The following is a 20270-nucleotide window of genomic DNA, read 5'->3' as shown; positions in this document are numbered from 1 at the left end:
ATACCTTTTCTTTCCAACATTGAATGTACTAGTAACAATCGTCTGTCTTAAAGTCTTATAGTGATATAATGTGCACCAAAATTATAAGAAAATTGAAAGGTTACTCAATTTTATAGAAATTGTCAAATGATGAACTGTAGGTGAACTTTCGAGCCTATGACTGAATTTAGCATCCATGTAACGAAAATGAGCCAAACTCATAGGCCAACATTTTAAAACAAAAAGAATTTACACGAGATTTCGATAATATATGTTAATTGAATTAATATGATAACATATTCCATTATATTTCTGTTTAAATGCCTGAATGATAAGGTAAATATGGCTTTTCTCATTAAGTTTACATTTTTAGCACTATACTTTCTCCATATCAAGATTGTTTCAAAAATTCTTAAATTTTATGCATTATTTATAAGGGTTTAGTCTGATATCAGCAAAGAAACGAAGATTTGAATATAATTAATATTATTACATTTCAACCAATAATTAATCATGCATGATTGCTCATAAATTTTAACTTTCACCCAAAGACTAACACAGTTAACTCCAAGCTTATCAGTAATAGCAGGTAAATTACTCCAGGATTCATGAGTTCCATTATAACCTATGGCATAATACCAACTGTCTTTTCCAGGTTGACCATCCAATAAAACCGGTCCTGATTTTGAACGCACAAGACCTCCAAAATAAATATCGGTTATATCTGTTAAATTATGATATCCAGGTACAAAATAAGGATCTCCGATAACTTCAATTTCAAATAGCGGGTTGTTGCTTTGTTGCCATATTAAATAAGTTGGAATCTCTTCATAAACAAGACAAAAGGTGAATTTATGATCACTATCACGATGTTTATCACCAAGATCGCTTATAATACTATATCTATTTTCAAGATCACACTTAATTGCTTGCTCTGAGTTATTAAAAAATTGACCTTTGGTGATATTATGGTAAAATATAAGTTGGAAAAGCTCATTATTAATAAATCCATACCTTTTCTTTCCAATGTTGAATGTATTAGTAATAATCGTTTTGCTTAAAGCCGTATATTAATGTTTAGAGGAGAGCAAAAATAAAAAAAGAAAATTGAAAGGTTACTCAATTTAATTGAAATGAATTGTAACGAAAATGAGCCAAAATCATGGGTCGACATTTTAAAGCAAAAAGAAGCAACAAGAAATATGCCTCCAAGAAAGCAGTACTATGAAAAGCCCCAAATAGTCAAATATGAGGAAGCCGGCATATTTAATAGAGAAAATGAACACAATGCCGAATTTGAGAAATCATACATCAATGTTGACACGTCATTTTATGAACCAAGCGAAATTTTTGTACCACTTCCACCAAGAAAAGAAAAACAATATGTTAAACGTGACCATGGACTAGATTTGATATCCTGGGATGAAACAAAATTCGATGATGAAATTAAACCTAAAACAATAAAGCGTCTAGATCTTTCGAAAGTTAATAACGAATTTGATATTATTAGTCAAAAACCAAAAGTTTCTCCATTTAAATTTAATGTCGCACAATTATTGGAACAGAAGAATACTGCTAAACAGATTTTATCTGCACGCCCTATAAATCCAATAACAAATTCTTTTCCTTCTCAAGAAGCAGAATCAGTTAGGATTGAAAATGAAGAAACAATGAGAAAATTGAGTATTGAGCGTAAAATTAGTAAACTTCCACTTACTGAAAGAAGAAATAGAGGAAATTTAGTAAATATTATTACCTGCGAAGCCAAGGATGAGGATTTAGCAGACAAAATGTACCAAAGTACATCTCCTAGAACACACGGAATTTCTGGTGCTTATGTTGAAATGGAAATGCAAAAAAGAAGAGAAAATGAACGATTAGTTGAAATGCTACGCTTTGAAAAGAAACGAAATTCACCTGCTGTTCTTAAACACGTTCGTGATTGGAACCCTATTTTAGGAAATGAACCGCAAAAGAGAGATAACGAAGTTATTCAATCTCTTCCATCAGTTCGAAAATGGATTAGAGCTTAAGCTTTTGTTTTTATCAAATAATTTTAACTTTTGTATTGTTATTATTAAATTGTTAGTGTAATTTATTCATCAAAATAGACAATATCATTAATACATACTATTTTTAAAACCTCTCAATTGCTTTCCTTATCTTGTCTCTACTCAATAGGTGTGCAGGGATTATCAGAGTTTAAGAAATAATTATCACAGTTATGAACAAGAATTCACATATTTTTTTAATGACTTTCAAAGAAGTGATATATTCTTTATCACAAAGATCAGTTATTCATGATGTATAAATTACAGTTCTTTTTCATCGTGAAAAATTTATAGTTTTGCTAAGAACAATATTTTACAATTTACTGATTCATTTTCACTAATAATAAATAATATTACAACATTTTACTTCTTTTTCAGCTTCGATAGAGCGGAATATTCTCTCTGAAGACGTCTTAATGTTGTCTTCTTTTCATCAATTTCGTTTTGCATCTGTTCTCTTTGAGATGCGAACTGGAGTTGTTGTTCCGCAAGAGCAGAAAGCTGAGCCTTTTGTTTGGCCTCTCTTTGTTCTGCTTGTTCTAATTCATTCCTCAATGCAATTACCTCTTGCTGTTTCTTTGCAAGTATCATCTGTGTTTGCTGGTTTTCAGCTTCAATTCTTTGGACTTCTTGGCTGAGAGCGCCGACTTGTTGTTGTGCTTTAACAACCATTTCTTCTTTTTCTTGCAATTGATCTTCATTCTCTTTGGCAGCATTTTCAGCAGCTGCCTTCCATTGTTCAGCGAATTGCTTGTTCTGGAGGAATAATGTCTGTAATTGCCTCATCTTCTCAAGATGTGAGCGTCTGACTTGATCAAGCTTAGAAGATAATATATGAAGTTCTGTATCTTTTTCGGAAACTTTTAGTTCGATATTTCTCTTTGATTCAACAGTTACATTTGATAATTCTGCTTGTAATCTGCTGTTTTCAGTTAATAAAGCAGCCCTTGCAGCCATTGCTTCGCCAAGAGAAGCTTTGACTTGTGCAAGATCTGCTTCTAGTTTTTCTACATTCTTTCGTGCTGTGGAGTTTGACTTTTCTGCATCACTTTCTGCTTGAGATAACTTTTGTTTTTGACGATTTTCTTCATCTTTAAGTCTCTGTGATTCACGTGTTAAATCAGCCAATTGTGTATTAAGAACTTCTAATTGTGTCTTTGCCCCACGACTAAATTCTTCAAATGCTGTCTTTCCACGTCCATCATCTGCTCTTAAAACTGCATTTTGTGATTCTATAAATGTAAATTGTCTTCTTAATGTTTCTATTGAAGCAGATAATTGTGCATTCTCTTCTAATAATTTTGTGAGTTGTTTATCCGCATCTTCTATCTTAGCTTCGTAATTGAAATTAATTGCATTAATTTTTCTACGAGCTCCATCCTTCAAAGCAGCAAGAGTTGAAGCTAAATTCTGTCTAGATCTTGTAACTTCTTCTTTCATTGAAGCTGCTTCACGTTTTAGACAATTTGCTTCTGATTTGTATTCATCAGCATCATCAATTGCTTCTTTCATCTTTGCAATTGCTGATTTTTCTATCTCTTCTTCGCGAGCAAGCTGTTTCTGAGCAAGATCGTACGCTGCAACCATTTGATCATGGTCAGCAAGTAATTCTTGTAATTTTTGGATCTTTAATTCACCTTCGACTCTTTCAGGTTCAAGTTCTGCAACTCGCTTAGAAAGAGATTCATTCTTCTTTGAAAGTTCTTCACGCTGTTTTAAGCAATCATTAACAGAATTTTGATGTTCTGCTAAATCTCGTCGATATTGCTCAACATCACGAGTTGCTTTCTTAAGTAATGCTTGAACTTGATGAGTTTCTTGATAAACTTTTTCAACTTCTTCTGCATATGATAATAATTCTGTTTCTAAAGATTTCTTTTGTGCTTCAAGGTCTTCGATTTTTGATTGAATATCTCTTAATTCAGCTTCACGCTGTCTTAGACGATTTGAATCGAAGCTTCTCCTTTTTTCTTGATTTTCTTTTCCTTCTTTTGCATTTCTATTTTGTGCAAGTAAATCATTCTTTTTCTTCATTAGTACACGAATTTGTTCTGACAGATCGTTTCCGCTGCCGTCCGGATTATTCGTTAATAAATCGATTTGCTCTTTGAGTTCTTTCTCTTTCTTTTTCAGATATCTCATTGATTCTTCGTATGTCGATAATAAGTCTTGATATAATTTTTGGTTTGCAAACCATTTTGGCATTGGAAAATCGTCTGTACCTTCATAAGATGTTCCAAATTCCTTTTGATAATCTTCAATATATCTTTTGGTTTCCTCCATCATCTTATCAAGAAGAGTTCCATCAGAAAATGAAGCTTCGTCGGAATCTTGAGCTGACATAAGGAAACTTTTTTTTCGGGTGCACGTTTATAATTTTGCGCATTCATTATTCCTCCTTAGAAAAGACATGATCTATATGCAAATGCTATCAATACGCACATAATGACTTATTAATTGATTTAAATTCCGATTTTATAATTATTTGACATAATTTTGATATGAATTACACTTATTGATACCGAGTATATATATATTTGAGGTTTACAAAAGTATTTTGTTCTTTTTGAATCAATATAACCTAATAAATAAACAAGAGAACAGAGATCAATAAAATTTATGAAAAATCATTAACTATATATTAAACAATAAAGACGATTTTTATCTATATTAACACCTATAACATAACAATTGAATATATATAAACAATTTGAACAATTAATATTACGAATATGATCGCATTTTTACAATTTTGCTTTCTTCTATCCCGTTCTAGATATGTATAATCTATTTGAAGTGATTTTTCGAATGAAGCCGAAAAATCAATATAGATTCCATCCTTTTTCTCCTCTTGAACATTTTGAATTCCGATTTCAGATTTAGTTTTAGGAGATTTATCTATAATAACTGTTCTCTCATAAGGAGATTCCTGCATTCTAGCTATTGTAAGTCTTTTACTCACTTCTCTTCCTTCACTCAGCCATTGCAATCTTTTACTTAGGTTTGTAACATCTTTTTCCGAAGAAGAAAGCTTTTGTTGTGCAATTTTGAGAGATTCTTGGAGAGCATTGTATTCAACTTCAATTCCTCTGTTTGTTGTTCTTAAATCATAGATTTCTCCATTTAATTCCTCAATTTTTGTGTTTTGAAGTTCCATCTGATTATCACAATCCATTTGTATTTCCATGAGCTTTTTATTGTATTCACGTTCAGCAATTGTCATTTTATCTTTCATTTCAGATCTCATGTCAGAAATCTTTTTATCTCTAATATCAATTTCTGTTTGTTGTTTAACTATTTGGGATTTAAGATCATCGATAATTACCTTCTCTTTATAGTTTTCTTCTGCTTGTAATCTTGCAAATCTTTCTGCAATTTCATCTTTATCATGACTGAGTTTTTCTTTTTCTTCCTTTAATAATCTGATTTCTTCCTTGAGATCTTCGTTCTCTTTTTGAAGCTCAGTATTTACTGGAGTTGATTGATTTGAAACTGAATACTTCATATCTCTTAATTCCGATATATCAGTGTTTTCGAGATTTATGAGTTTCTTAGCAATTTTCTTCTTCCTCTTAGGTAAAACTGCTGGAGGAATATCTTTCCAAAGTTCAGGATCTTCTTCTGCCATTAAATCTTCTGTTGCCAAATGCAGTTCATCAATTAATTTCAATTTTTCAATTGTTTTTGCTGCTTGTGTTCCTCTGTTTTCAGGAATTGCAAATTTTGTTCTTTCATGCTCTACTTGACCACCAAGAGTAATATTCAGCAAAGTAGTAAGTTCATCTCGTTTTCTTTTAAGTGCAGGATCTGATTGCATTTGAGGAGCTTGTGCTGCGTTATTCTTCATGTCTTCTAATTCTTTTTCGAGTTCTTTAATCCTCTTACGTAATCTGTCAACGTTGTTTTCTTGAACTTCGTTGATCTTTGGCTGGTTTGTGATTCTCATAGCATTCTGTGCAAACTTGATACTGCTATAAGAAGTCGAAGTATGAATCTTTTCATTTGCTAATGTAGTAATGATTACTGTTCTTGAGTTGCCACCAATTGAATCAGCAAGGACAAATGTAAGCTTTGAATCTCTATTTGTTACTACTTTTTCATCTGGTTTCTTATTTGCAACGGTGTAGATTAATTTTGTAAGTGCAAGTAGAGATTTGTTAATATTACTTCCTTCTCTTTGCCTATCTCCTGTAGCATTAGTTCTTTCTTGGCATTCACTACCGGCTAAATCGACAAGATCCAAGTGTGATATCAAACTTGATCCGCTATCTTTCGTAGATTCAATAGTAATTCTTAAAATTGCATGAGATCTGCTTGATCTATCGTTTTCTTTAGTCGATGCTGTTGCTCTTTCGTTTGAATTTGATGTATAAATAGATAAAAGATTTGTAGAGTTTTCAACATACACAGATGTAAGAGAAGCAGTAGACTTTGCAGTACTTCTGCTTGCTAATAAGTCGATAATCTTTTCATTATAGATTTCAAAGTAAGACATTCTTACACCGTAGTGTCTTGACATATCTTGGCCAATAATTTGGAATATATCTTGAACTGCAAATGTAATAATGCCTGTGTGCTTTGAATCTCCAGTCATCGTGAAAGTTTTACCGGATCCAGTGCTGCCGTATGCAATGATTGTTGAGTTTTTTCCTTGAATTGTTTCTAATATAACGTCTTTAACAGATTCGTAATAAATGTCTCCAGTTGTTGATTCTGGGCCGTAAACGTAATCAAATTTGTAAATGTCGTTTGGTTTTTCAAGTAAATTTATTTCATTACTATCCCTATTAATGTCGTATATGCCTTTTTCATCTTGTGATGGTCGAACACGAATAGCAACTCTAATATTCGTGCTCATTTTATAAATTTTTTGGAAATTCAAAACGTGCACATAATTTCAAAAGAAATGCATGTGGGCTCAGGATTACATTTAAAATAAGAATATTAAACAAAATTTTCAATTAATTTATTCAAATCTACAAATTACAAATGAATCTCCGAACTTAGTAATGAATAGATTGACAATTTAATCAGAATCATTTCCTTTGGATATAGCATCAATGTACTTTATAGATAATATGGTATTGCTGATCTTAAACAAAAAAATATCAACATATTTGATTCAATTAATAAGATAAGAAACCTAGATCATGATAAAATCCTCTCAACTTCATAGCCTTAATGTTAAAAAGTAGGAGAAATAAAGTTTTAAAAAACAGTTTATATTAATACTCTATATTTTCGAATGGAGTCAAAACAAGTATTCATTGACATAACAATATAATAAAGTGTTGACATATTATTTGTTTTCTTGATAAATTCGAAAATTATTCTGCTGGTTCTTCATTAATTAAATATTCTGTATCATTCGTGGATTTTTCTGGTGTTTCATTTCTTCTCCAGAAGAAATGGTGCATAAATATAATGATAGAAATGATGAAAACAAAAACAGAACTACCAAATGAAAATTTTGCATAAAACAAAACTTCTTCATGTGTATTTGTGCATTTTATATCATTGATAATGCCTTGGAAGGTTGCTGGAACTGCGATTGGCATTAATGTTAATGGGATCGAATTAAAATGGCAATAATGAACTCCAGTATGTTTTGAACTAGCAGTGAATTCGAATGTATATGGAAGTTCATGCGGTAACAATCTGATGAAGAATGGAGGATAAGAATGTGAATGTTCATTGACTAATTGCTTTTTCATTGAGCCATTATAGAGTTCAACCGCATCTTGTCCGTAATCCATACGCATTTTTACTGATTTGGCAGCGAACGGTGAGAAAATACATTGAACTTCTGCTTTTTGATTAACTAGTGCATTAAAATGCATTTTATGCTCTAAATCGAATACAAAATTATGCGCTGGACATAAATTATCTGGTAACTCCCAATAATAAAACGTTAATGGATCTTGATGATTTGATTTTATTGTGAATACATCATCTTTCATATGTAAATATGGTTCTTGGTATGATGAAGCTGTGTAATTTCTTCTTTCGCTGAAGAAGGTGAATATTAATTCGCCACTCCGGACTTTTGGAATAGACATAACAGCCGATTTATTAGAAAAGTCCATTTTTACAGTTTCTCCATTTGTAATTGTTAAATTTTTAAATCCGTAACAGTCTGCGGATGAAAGAAAGAGCAAAAACATTTGAAAGTTGAGGAAAAGGAAATCACTTTTTTTATCAGCCTGCAACTGTAATATGATATCATGAGACAAAATAAAACCGATACCATAAGATTAAATCTCCAAAAGGTAAGAAGAGCCGTTTTCAAATTTATTGATAACAAGAAGAACAAAGATACACAAACACAAATGAAACAAAAAGCAGAGTGATGACCAGGGAATCAGGCACATATAGTTATTTTGCCAATAGATATCTTAATTTTAAATTTGTTTGCTTATTTCATTCTTTATGATATACTTTAGAGATGTGTATTAAGAAAACATTTATTTTACTAATGTACAATCTAATAAACTGATAAAAAAAATATTAACGGGACAGAATTTATTTTGGTTCACCTGATGATTCAATTTCTGGATCCTCGACATCATTTTCATGCGATGGTGGGAAATATGTTTGAACTAATTCTATAACATCGTTAATATGATCTGCAATAAAAGCGTAATCTTCGTTTGAAGAGAAGATAGCAGTAACTTGTTGTTCGTTTTCTGGTCTATTAGCAATTAAATCGCGGATTTTGAATGGTGAAATGTTAGGAATTCTGTTTTGAATTTCTTCTGTAAATTTAAGAATCTGATGAGCAATTCTATGATCATCTTGGAACTCACTTGTTCCATCTGGGCAGTGATCAAGTAAAGATGGGATCATGGAAGCTCTTGCTATATCAACTCTTTGATATTGACCAAGATATTTTGCATCTCTTGCATCATCATAAACTACCGCATCTGCACGTCTTCTTTTGATAACTTGAAGTGTTTCATATGCAGTCAAATATGCATGTTGAGTTTCAAGAACTTGCATTTGTCACTTTTTTATCAAACTCTGCCTTCATTGATTTTCTGTCTTTTCATGAATAGGAACAACGAAAGCGACCAACACGAAATCAACAAAGCGCCAAATTTAGCAGCGTATGAATAGAGTCAATTCATATCCCTTTTAAAATTTTTTCATCCATTTCTCAATTTCCTGAAATTAACTTTAATTATTTCTATTTTGAGCTTTGATATCAATTTAAGTGATTATAATGTAGATAACTCTTCATATTTTCCCTTTTCATTTCAGTATTTTCGCAAGATTTTAGATGAGTAAGCGTTTTTAATGTAAACCATAGGGTGTTCTTAATCATAGATTGAATCATGATGGTTTTGCAATCTCTCATGCTTAAATATACACGTTTTACGACATTTTCTTGAAAATGTAATCTATCAATTGCCATATAAACTGATAATTTTCTAAGATTTACCTACTAATTGCTGAGTATAAACAAATTCTAGCTGTGCTTTGGCATAATCTTCTACTTGAAAACAAATTCGAAACACTTTTATTATATTTCTTGATTATTCGATCTGAAATTCGTTTCATTATAGCAACACATCGATATATTGTTGTATAAAATGTCGACAAGAGTTACCTATTCAATACATATTTTTTTTTTATTTTTATGGCTGAGAATCCAGAGGGAACTGTTGTTGAATTCAATCCATTACAGACTCCAGTCCAGAATAACGATATTCAGATAGGATTTCGTGACTTTGTTAAGTATTTAACAGATGGATATTACGAAAAGGATATTCAAAAGCAGTTTCATGACTTATCTGATGGAATCACAGGTCTCAATAACAAGCTTGAGAAAGAACTCTTTAGAGTTCAGAATGCTCTCGTTGCAAATCCATCAAATACAATTCGAACATTACCTCTTTTAGCAGGAAGAGAAGTCGAATGCATTTCAACAGTTCAACCAGCAGCATGGATCAGTGGCGTTGTTGGCGGCATGTATGATCCAGTTAAAGATTTTATCTGTTTAAATTGCGTCGGTCATTGGGAAGGAAAAGCAAGATCCCTTAATCACTATCTATGGAAATCAATAACAACTCCATGCTTTTGCGCTTTTCATCTTATTGCATTAATCTCGATCATTTTAGGCATTTTATTTGCATATTTGAATCCAAATATTAAGAATAATAACCTCTCTGAGATAAAATCAATTATTATTGTATCTGTTATTTCCGTAAGCTATGATTTAGGATGCGTAATTATTTTACTCATGTTGGAAACATTTTCACCTGATGATCCTGCTCCATTTGAAGCTTCACAAGTTCAAGAGCAAGTGCATCAAGTTATAAATTCTGCAATTGAATGCATTGCAGTTGAAATTTCTGATGAACATAAATCACTTGCAACAAATGAAATGGAAATGAAGAATCCTCAACTTGTTGGCCATTTCGTCATGGTTTTCTTCTATGAAACCGGCAAAACTGTCCTTGCAAACCTTCTCAAGCCAACTGGAATCTTCTCTGAAAAGAACATTCAGACAATTGAATGGCCCGAATTCGAACGTTTTCTTTCATTGTTCAGATTCCTCCGTGAGTTCTCTGATGCTGAAATCCTTACATACGAACCTATTCCAGATTTGACAAGAAAGAAATTTTTCAAAGCTCTCATTGTCGCTCTTGAACGTGGTCAGCCAGAAGTCCACTTCCAACTCCTGAGGTTGCTTGCTCTCGCACTTGAGCCACCGAATATCAGAATGCAACATGTCGAAAAAGACAAACATGATATTAACATGAATCACTATCTAACAACAAACTCGGTTCGATCTCTTGTTCATGATCTCAAAATTGATCTTATCAAATGGAAGGCTTCTAAGAATCCTCTTTCATATGGTTCAATTGAGAATCAGGCCAGAATCGAAGTCATTGTTGCAAAGTCATCAGACGAACAACTTGTTACCTTCAGATCTCATGCTTCAAGATTCAGCTCAACTTATACCGAATTAGGATGAATTCTTTTTATCTCTATTTCACCTTCTTGTTTTATGATTAAATATCCGTTTTTTACTATAAAAAAGCTTTTTGTGAATCTAAATATGATGCAATAGTATTATTTTTACAAAGAGAAGATCAGTTTCAAATAATTATCTGTAATTAAGAAGCTCTAATATAAGTTAACCTTTATATTCATAAAAAAAATAAAAAATTGAAAGAATTCTAATAAATTAGTTATTGAAGATGAGTTACAAGTGCAACTCGTACAGTTTGATCATATGCACTCATTACAGCCAACCCTTCCTTATCTGGATGCCAATCAAATGAGTTAATTGGTTGGGTAGATAATTGTGATGATGATACGTTCTCATATTTAATATCTTTCTTAGATTTCTTCCAAACTAATAGTTTGCCGCTTCCACCAGTTGTTGCTATGAAATCACGTTTCTGTGGGCAATGCTGAACAATCCAAACAGTAGCTGAATCATCAATCTTAACAACATTAGATCTATATCCTTTATCTGTTGGCTTGTCAGTTAAATCAAATGTGACTAATTGACCCGTCAAGCATCCAGCTGTAACACGAGAAAGCTGAGAATAGCGATCTGAAAATTGAACACTAGCAACACCATTACGAAGATTCGTCTCCCATGAAACTTGATTTGCACGAAGATCCCATAATTTAAGATCTCCATTATCGTATCCAGCGATGACTGAGCGATCAGATGGGCCAGTAGTTCCACCCATTGACACTGCCCAGCAATCTCTAATTGTACCCTCTGGTTTTAATGTAGCAACAGCTGGATCTTGAGCGCGAATGTCGACAATGCATACATTACCATCTCTAGATCCGGTAACTAATTCAGATGGGCCTGGAGCAGCACCACCATCAATGCAGTTAATGATCTTTTCGTGTACTTTATATTTGAATACTGAATTTTTCTTGCCTTCGTTAAAATCAAATGTCATAACATTTCCTTCAAGATCACCTACAGCAATGTTTCTTGTAATAGGATCAGTTGCAGCAAATGTTGCACATCTGATAGCGTTTTCTGTTTCGATATCGAGTAATTTCATCAAGAATGGCTCTTTTTGAGATTGCATTTTGTATACTTGAATTACTCCTGTTCCTCTTGGGCGTGATCCGCAAATTGCAATTCTCTTTGAATTCGGAATCCATCTAGTTTCATACACTGTGTATGGCATATTTTCGCAATGAAGTTCAACAATATGTGTTGCTTGAAGTTTTGCACCTGATTTAGACATATAAAGATAATATTTCTATAAAATTAAACGTGCACCTAAAAATACGTTATTTTGGAGAAAACATTTTCTTAGAGTTTTTGAATCCTTAAATAAATGGGGATTCAAAATATACATCTCCTACATGGAGAAATTAAAGATTTATTTAAAGATAATTTGGAAGCTAAATAATAATATAAGCTTCTGGCCGAAAGTCTTATAGTTTTCGGCATTTATATTGTTACGCAGGTTTATCATAAGAATTTTCTCCTAATGAATTTCAAAGATGTATTTATAATAATTTCAAATCATATAAAAAAGAAGTTTTTATTTATTAATATTAGTCTGATATCATTTGGATTATTAAATCCGAAAATGAAGGATCTTGGGATAGTTGTTTTGCAGCATCGAAAATGAACTCTTCAGACTTTTCTACGCTAATAAATTCTTGGTTTTTAGCGAAAGCCAGAATCCATTTTGGAGCTTTCAAATCGACCAATTTCATGAAAATTTGCTGTTTCGATCCAAATAACAAATTATTTTTGAGTATTTTATCAACGATTTCATCAATTTCGTTGCAATCCAATTCATGTTTCAAGCAAGTAAAAGCTTCTTCATTATCTGCTGCACTTTCTAGCAAAGCTTCGTCGATTGGCAAGAAATCTTTTTCATTCAAATCGATGCATCTATGTTTCATGCAGTGCCAACCTTCGTCTTTGAAAGAAGAAACAATTAATTTACTCATTTCCTTTTTAACTCCGAAATCATTGCATAACTTAATGTATTTAAGTTTGATTGAGTTTGTTGATTCTTTGTAGAAATCTTTTGACATATCATTGTGCATGTATTTCTTGCAATTTTCACTGAGAAAATCTAAATCGAATTGCCACAAAATATCAATAATTTCTCTTTTATCAGTGAATAAGTTATCATTCAAAGAATCAACTAATAAATCAAAGATCTTCTGGTTCGGTTTGGAAAGATTCTTCTGTAATAATGATAACTCGTTTCTCAATATAATAAAGAACATTGGCTCTTTCAAATCATTTCTCATGATATCGGAAAATTCAATGAAATTATCAATTAAACAAGAATCATATGCTAAATCACAATTCGAACTCATTGCGATGCTGATATAATAGATATCCTTGTAAATAAGATTGTGGCCACATGGAAGTTGATCAACAATTTTTGTGAATTCAAGAATACTCTTGAAGAATGTTTCATCCTTTGAAACATAATTTTTGCTGATAAATTCTGCCAAATGATGGAAGAAATCATGATTTATCATAAAAGCATTTGCGTAAATTGTTGCAATGTATTCGAAGTAGTCTTTCATTGGCAAAGAACCTCTGAAACAATTGTCGTAGTTGTTACAGAAGAAGTTGACAACTGCTTTGACAAATTTAACTTCTATGTTTCTGTTTGAAATCTGTTCAATTCTAAAAATAGCAGAATAAAAATCTTGTGGCAAAACTATTTTTCTTTCTTTCGCCAAAATTGATTTGTAAACAATAGCTTCATTCATTGTCAAATTACGTTTAGTAATCTGATCCATGAGCTTAACAATGTCTGTGTCTAATATACTGTCACGAATGTAAACAGTGATATTTTCGTTGAAGGGAACTTCCCTTTGACAAAAAGTGTCAATGAAACTGATGGCAACTTTTTTGTCTTTTTGATGATTTGATAACAAATCAACGACAACAAAGAAAACATTAATGAAAGTATCATGTAATTTTGCAACATCAGTTAATTCATACAATTGAATCAGCTTTGTTAAACAAATTAAAGTACATTTTGGATTATATTTTCCAAGATTTTCCAAAATGAGATTTCCAACTAAACTATAATCATTTGTATACTGATGAATATAAGTAACAAAGCGCTCTACATCTGCATCTTCATCGTCACGAATAAATTCTAAATACGACTTGATTAAATCTGGCAAAATTTTGTCAGTTTTTTGGCAAGTTTTCAAAATCAAATCATAATATTGACTTAAATGAATTGATTTCGAACAAGCTTCTGATAATTTCATATCTATCATGTGCTGTGTTGTCAAGAAACCATAGCAGGACTTGAGGTTGTTTGACATGTTTTCGTATAAATCACCATGATAAATCAAATAAGAAAATCCTTTTTGTATCAAAGAAAATTCATCTTCATCAATGTCTTCAACTTGATTTATAATGCTGCCAATAACTTCAAGTAATAATATCTCTTGTTCTGGCTTCTTGAAGAAGAATGATCTATCAATCAAGTCTTTGCTATAATCATAAATAATTTTTGAACAAAGTTTCGAATTTTGATAAAAAAGTGACAAGAAAAAGTTCAAAAATATTTTTCCACCATTTTCAGGAGACAAAGATTGAACTGAGTTGAAAGCAGCTTTGAACAATTTGTTGTCTTTGATACTTGTCGCTGCAGAATCAACGAAACATGATGCTATTGGTTGGTAGCCAGAAAACTCATCTTTTTTGATCTCGTTCTCTAGATATTCCTCTAAAATGTTCGTGTGTGATCGAGTTAACATCAAAATATCTTTACATGTCAAATTTGTGTTGACAAAATCAAATTCGTAAACTATTTGTAAAGTTCTCAAAATATATTGTTTCACTTCATCAGAAACGAAATTGCAGTATTTCAAGCAATTCATTAAGAACAAGAACAAGTAGTTATTAGTTATAAGTGCTGGTTTTTCTTTTTTGTCATTGGAAATTTTGTCAAAATTTTTATCAAAAAATTTCCAAAATTCGATATGAGTTTCTTTTTCTTTGATCAAATTCGACTTCGTTATGTACTTTTCTAGCACCAAATAAGGGAACTTAGATAGATGAGAGATAACACTATTCAATGATTCAAACATCTTCGGATAATACTCTTTCTGTTCTGTAATTAATTCGAAGAAACAACTCAAAACAAAACTGAAACAATTTTCATCTTTGTTTAAATCAAAAAACGGTGTCATATGTTGTATGATGTGGCTTGTTTCGTCTTCAAGTCTCTTCTTGAAGATATTTTGACTTTCTGACTGTTTTGGACCTTTTTTGTTCGTCAAAACTGTTTCAAAACAATATTTTACAAAAGGTAATGAATCACAAAGTAAAGTATTGGCACAAATGAACAAACAACGCTTTTTAGGGTCCATGGCCTTCGAAGAACCAATTAATGTTGATACACAATCTGTCCTTTTGTTGATAAACTCTTTTATTTGCTTGTCAATGATGATTGAATTTAAATCTGTAAAAATATACTTAGAAAACGCGGTTATTTGCTGATCCGCTGGGAATACTTTGATCTTTGGTGGTAATGCCATCATCATTGTCGTAATTAGACCAACTGAAGTAACATCTTCATTTTCATAGTGAATAATTTGGACTAAAAAGAGAGATAGTATCTCCATTAGGTCGTCTTCACCAATAAATTGAAGAAGGTGAGTGATGTACTTTAATGCTGTGTAACAATCAATTAGATTTGTTGAATGTAATTTAAAATTGATCAAATCTGAGCATTTTTGAATGAATTTGAGGTAGGATTTGTATGTATCTTGATTTACATCAATGTACTTTATCTCTTGCATAGCAAAACAAAGAGCAATAAAATCTGCATTTGTTAAATATTGTTTTGATGAAATTTGATTGAATATTTCATCAAATATGATGCTGCTACTTGTATTAGAATGTAAAATGCTCGATAATATAATCGCTGGGCCGATTTTTGATTGTGTAAAATCAATTCCTTCGCCAAATTTGACGCCTGAATCAATAATTTTCTGTATTGTATCTTTAAGAACGTAATAGCAGTTGATATCAAGAAATTCATCGCTATATTTTGTTAAAATTTCATATAATGAATCAATATGATTTGTAATGCACTCTTGTTTTTCAAAAAACATGTATAAAATCAGCATGAGATAATTTTGTCTTTCGACTGTATTGGTTGTCGTTGAGATTTGCTTCTTACAATATTCGATAATCAAAGGAAACTTCTTTGTATTCCAACAGTATTGAACAAATGGGGAATTACGAGACACCCCACGTGTTATTGCTATGTCAATAGCCCTGTATTCTATAGAATCATTCATAAAAAAAAGATTACAATAAAAAAATTTTTGTTATTGTTTATTTTCCATCCCCAAAAAAAATCCAAGATTTTGAAGATTTTATTCTAGATCTGAGCTGAAAATAAAAAGAAAACTTATTATTCATAAAGATTTTCCAAAAATATGATACCGCAAAATTAAAAAAGTGACGTCCTGAGTGAGTCAAAGGTCGAAATTGCTAGCTAAATGTTTTTTAGCGAAATTGCGTATTGTACGTTTTTTTCGCAAAACGAAACCCTTAAACTAATTTATTCAACTGGTATAAAACTAGATTGCAATCATATCACAAGCAGTCAAAAAATTAAGAAATTCATTGAATTAAACTTCGAATCAAAAGGTGTACCTTTCAATTTTTGAATAGTTTACATTACTAATGCTAATGGTGCTTTCACTGAGAGTGAGTGGAGATTATCAAATACGAGAGCTCCAATAATCTGTACATGCAATAAGTAGTATAGTAGTTTCTAGTTATGCTTAAATTTCTGGTTTTAAGCTTGAACAAAATTTAGAAATCTTAAATTTTGAAGTTAAACACGAAAAAATCGTATCAATTCATCCTATGTGAATGTCTGTTTTATGATTCTTTGTTGTTTTCTCGAATTAGAGCGAATAGTTTGTGCGGTCCAAAGGCGTACCTGGCAGAAATCGACTTTTTGAGAGAAACTCATATAATTAATTGTATGACTTCTCTCAAAAAGTTGAAGGTAGGTACGCCTTTTGACTCGCAGTTTAATTTAGTCTAGTCAAAAAAACAAAAATAAAAATGAGTGATACTTATCATACAGGAAATAATGCTGAAATTGAAGTTTTTGAAAATGAAGGAATACTTCGTAAAATATATTCAAATTCAAGTTTCGTGGCAAATAATAGGAAAGGCGTAATCAATAAAATTCTAGAAACTGCAAAACTTTAAAAAGAGAACATTTTCCTCCAGGAACTCATTGACATTCATAAAAATGATGATGGTAGCCTTTACGCTGATTTTAGGCTCATTAAAGGAGACGATTTATACTATTATTTGGAAAAAAACAAAGCTTCAGATGCCGAAAAATTAGTATGGATTTATTTTATTGCCGATCAATTGGAGACTCTTCACAAAAACAAAATTATTCACAGAGATATTTGTCCAAAGAATATTCGAATTGATACAAAACATTACCCTCACATCATCGATTACGATGATGTTCAAAAAACAGACAATCCAATGATGACTTCTAAGCGCCATGGAACAGGTCTTTATCATTCTCTTGAAGTTATTAAATCTCTCGATTACACGCCAGCTTCCGATATTTTCGCACTTGGTGGTGTGATATATTATATAATGACAGGGAATGAGCCGAACCAAGCAGCTCAAGCCGTAATTAAATCCTGCGAAATTGAATTAGATCAAGTTCAAAGCGTTTTGGCAAATGTCGATCATATTTTGGACAAACCTCTTAAAGAAACGGAAAAGGATGTTGAGGAAATCATTTCCCTTGTTGAGAGATACCCAGAAGATTTTGAAGAATTCCAAGACCTCAGTCCGAATGATTTATATGATTAACAAATCATCAGTTACTTGAAAGATAATATCGATAAACTCAAGAAAAAGTTACAAATTAATCGAGAATCCGAAATTGAGAAAAGAATGCAAAACGAGGATAGGATCAAAGAGTTATATAATGACGAATACAATTTAAAGTCACTTGTATTGAGCTGCATCGCAACAAAACCAGAAAGTAGAAATAATGCTGCTTTTATTAAAAACTTTGTCTTAACAGAAGCAGCAACGCTTGATAAAGAACAGAAGCTTGAGTTCGAGAAATTGTTCCAGGCAGGAATTCTTGATCAGGTTGAACAATTGATCAATAATCATTTCCATATTGAACAAATAATGGAGAAACTCAACTTAGTAAATCCATTGCCTGAATTTGTTGCTAGGAAGAATGAATTATCTTTTAGAGCAGAAAAAAAGGCCAATTAATTTCTCATTTTATTTCAGTAAATACTTTTTAATTGACTTATAAACTTTAGATATATCAGTGAATATATGCAAGTGAGATACATCTTTTGAGAATGGAATCAAGATTTTCCAAAAATATGATACCGCAAAATTAAAAAAGTGACGTCCTGAGTGAGTCAAAGGTCGAAATTGCTAGCTAAATGTTTTTTAGCGAAATTGCGTATTGTACGTTTTTTTCGCAAAACGAAACCCTTATTATGAACTTAAGAATGGATGAATATTATGTAAATTCATAGTCAAGAAAGTACAATTGTTTACCAGAGTCACAATATTTCAATACTATTGTGAAATGTAGTCTTATCTGCCAAAAATATTACACTTCAATTTTCGGAGAAGAACCATTTTCCCTTCACCCGAGAAAAAAAAGCCAGACATTTTTCTTAAATTCAAAAAAAGATTAAAATTCCAACATTATTAAAATTAAAATTCCAGATAATATTAATATCATATCAGAATGAAAAATATATGTTGGATTTTTAAAAGTAAACCATTCAAAATTTAAAAATCTGTTGGTAAAATTAAATATTGATGTAAATTGGTTTTGATTCATTTTTATTATATCAAGCATGTCAAGGTCTGATGTTAAATTTAGAAGAATTATATTCTGTCCCAAATATAAAGACAATGGAACGATCTATGTTGTTGAAGGAAGAGGAAAAATTAAAGAACAATTTCATTTTACAAATGAAGAAGAGAAAAAAGAAAAGTTATTAATTTCAAAGTATTTACAGACACAACCAATCTATCCTATTGTAATAACAACCAGTCTTAGTCCGGAAAATCTTGAAAAAGAATTAGAAGATGGAGGGAAAAACCATGAATTAAATTCAGGACCAATAGAAGCCCAATATTGTTCAGATTCGAAGCTTTTATTTTGAATATTTAAATGATTCAAAAAAAATTAATTGTAAAATGATAAACGGATAAGATAAATAGCTTGTATTGTTAAATGTAATAAATTTCTTTTAAAAATGATCAATTTATTTAATGGAGAAGCCTTGAAAACAGAATTAAATTGACGATTGTCACTTATGTCAAGTTTAAAAAAATAACTTTTGAAGTATATATTAAATCTCATATTCAATAACTATGCTACTAAAATTTTATTTAAATTTTAATTTCATAATCAAATGTTTATCAAAAAATTCATTCAAAATAATGCATTAATAAATGTAATTAATCCTTTTATCTATATCTTCGATGATTTCTTTTCTCCAATGTCGCTTTTCATGTTTCTGAAATTATTTGCATGTAATTCCTAAGACTGTAAAGATAGTGACTAGATAAAAGTAGCCAGATACTGCATAAATAAGATCTCTTTGTGTTATTGGATAAATTATTTCATACGCTATATAATTAATGACTTCTTCAGTTGTACGATCTGTAATTTCAGTCATATCCAAGAAGTGCACTATGGCTGACTTTTGTTTAAAAAAATTTTTACAATCATATGATAATTTTGTTTGACTCGTAATATATAAATGGCTTCTATTCGGAAATAGATTCTGGTACTGTAATTTAGCATTAAATTTTCCTGGAATGTAAATATTCATTGGATTTTCAATGTCACGAAATGTTTGATCACCAAATGAGATCTCATTATTATTGCTAAGGAATGTAATACTTTTTAGATTTCTACAATCCTTAAATGCACGACTATCTATCAAAATCACATTTTCTGAGATTGTAATACTTGTTAATGAATTGCATGCAAGAAATGTACCTTCCTCAATCTTTATTACACTTTTCGGTTTATTAATAGTTTTTATAGCTTGGCAATGATAAAATCCGAAAAATCCTAGTGAAGTGATATTGTTGTGGAGTGCAATATTAGATATCTTTAGGCAGGAATCAAAACACATGTCAGAGATAGAAGTAACAAATAAAGGAACTATATATTCACCTGAAAAAGTTTGAACAACTTTATA

At 31.1% G+C, this 20270-nt stretch overlaps 9 protein-coding genes across 9 annotated transcripts; 3 read left to right on the top strand and 6 right to left on the bottom strand.

Moving 5' to 3' along the window:
- Positions 1 to 1112: 1112 nt before the first annotated feature.
- TVAGG3_0587850 (uncharacterized protein) lies at positions 1113 to 2177 on the top strand (the record flags this gene model as incomplete). The annotated part of the gene is made up of 1 exon (XM_001330773.1): positions 1113 to 2012. One exon carries the CDS (start codon positions 1113 to 1115, stop codon positions 2010 to 2012), a length of 900 nt encoding a protein of 299 aa, XP_001330809.1.
- A 100-nt stretch (positions 2178 to 2277) lies between these two features.
- On the bottom strand, positions 2278 to 4456 carry TVAGG3_0587840 (uncharacterized protein; the record flags this gene model as incomplete). The annotated part of the gene is made up of 1 exon (XM_001330774.1): positions 2394 to 4373. One exon carries the CDS (start codon positions 4371 to 4373, stop codon positions 2394 to 2396), a length of 1980 nt encoding a protein of 659 aa, XP_001330810.1.
- A 213-nt stretch (positions 4457 to 4669) lies between these two features.
- On the bottom strand, positions 4670 to 6912 carry TVAGG3_0587830 (microtubule motor protein; the record flags this gene model as incomplete). The annotated part of the gene is made up of 1 exon (XM_001330775.1): positions 4708 to 6888. One exon carries the CDS (start codon positions 6886 to 6888, stop codon positions 4708 to 4710), a length of 2181 nt encoding a protein of 726 aa, XP_001330811.1.
- A 445-nt stretch (positions 6913 to 7357) lies between these two features.
- TVAGG3_0587820 (uncharacterized protein) lies at positions 7358 to 8194 on the bottom strand (the record flags this gene model as incomplete). Its single annotated transcript, XM_001330776.1, has 1 exon — positions 7358 to 8194. The coding sequence occupies one exon, from the start codon at positions 8192 to 8194 to the stop codon at positions 7358 to 7360; it is 837 nt and encodes a 278-aa protein (XP_001330812.1).
- Positions 8195 to 8464: 270 nt separating this feature from the next.
- Positions 8465 to 9029, bottom strand: TVAGG3_0587810 (uncharacterized protein; the record flags this gene model as incomplete). The annotated part of the gene is made up of 1 exon (XM_001330777.1): positions 8553 to 9029. The coding sequence occupies one exon, from the start codon at positions 9027 to 9029 to the stop codon at positions 8553 to 8555; it is 477 nt and encodes a 158-aa protein (XP_001330813.1).
- Positions 9030 to 9532: 503 nt separating this feature from the next.
- On the top strand, positions 9533 to 11093 carry TVAGG3_0587800 (uncharacterized protein; the record flags this gene model as incomplete). Its single annotated transcript, XM_001330778.2, has 1 exon — positions 9670 to 11010. The coding sequence occupies one exon, from the start codon at positions 9670 to 9672 to the stop codon at positions 11008 to 11010; it is 1341 nt and encodes a 446-aa protein (XP_001330814.1).
- Positions 11094 to 11146: 53 nt separating this feature from the next.
- Positions 11147 to 12265, bottom strand: TVAGG3_0587790 (ubiquitin binding; the record flags this gene model as incomplete). The annotated part of the gene is made up of 1 exon (XM_001330779.1): positions 11228 to 12259. One exon carries the CDS (start codon positions 12257 to 12259, stop codon positions 11228 to 11230), a length of 1032 nt encoding a protein of 343 aa, XP_001330815.1.
- Positions 12266 to 12543: 278 nt separating this feature from the next.
- Positions 12544 to 16358, bottom strand: TVAGG3_0587780 (uncharacterized protein; the record flags this gene model as incomplete). The annotated part of the gene is made up of 1 exon (XM_001330780.1): positions 12576 to 16322. The coding sequence occupies one exon, from the start codon at positions 16320 to 16322 to the stop codon at positions 12576 to 12578; it is 3747 nt and encodes a 1248-aa protein (XP_001330816.1).
- Positions 16359 to 17092: 734 nt separating this feature from the next.
- On the top strand, positions 17093 to 18566 carry TVAGG3_0587770 (cAMP-dependent protein kinase protein; the record flags this gene model as incomplete). The annotated part of the gene is made up of 1 exon (XM_001330781.2): positions 17545 to 17883. The coding sequence occupies one exon, from the start codon at positions 17545 to 17547 to the stop codon at positions 17881 to 17883; it is 339 nt and encodes a 112-aa protein (XP_001330817.1).
- Between the last annotated feature and the right edge of the window lie 1704 nt (positions 18567 to 20270).

Source organism: Trichomonas vaginalis, chromosome II (assembly GCF_026262505.1).
Source record: "Trichomonas vaginalis G3 chromosome II, whole genome shotgun sequence".
NCBI classification, from domain to species: domain Eukaryota; phylum Parabasalia; order Trichomonadida; family Trichomonadidae; genus Trichomonas; species Trichomonas vaginalis.
The sequence above is the reverse complement of the archived record's forward strand: the minus strand, read 5'-3'. Positions and strand labels throughout refer to the sequence as shown.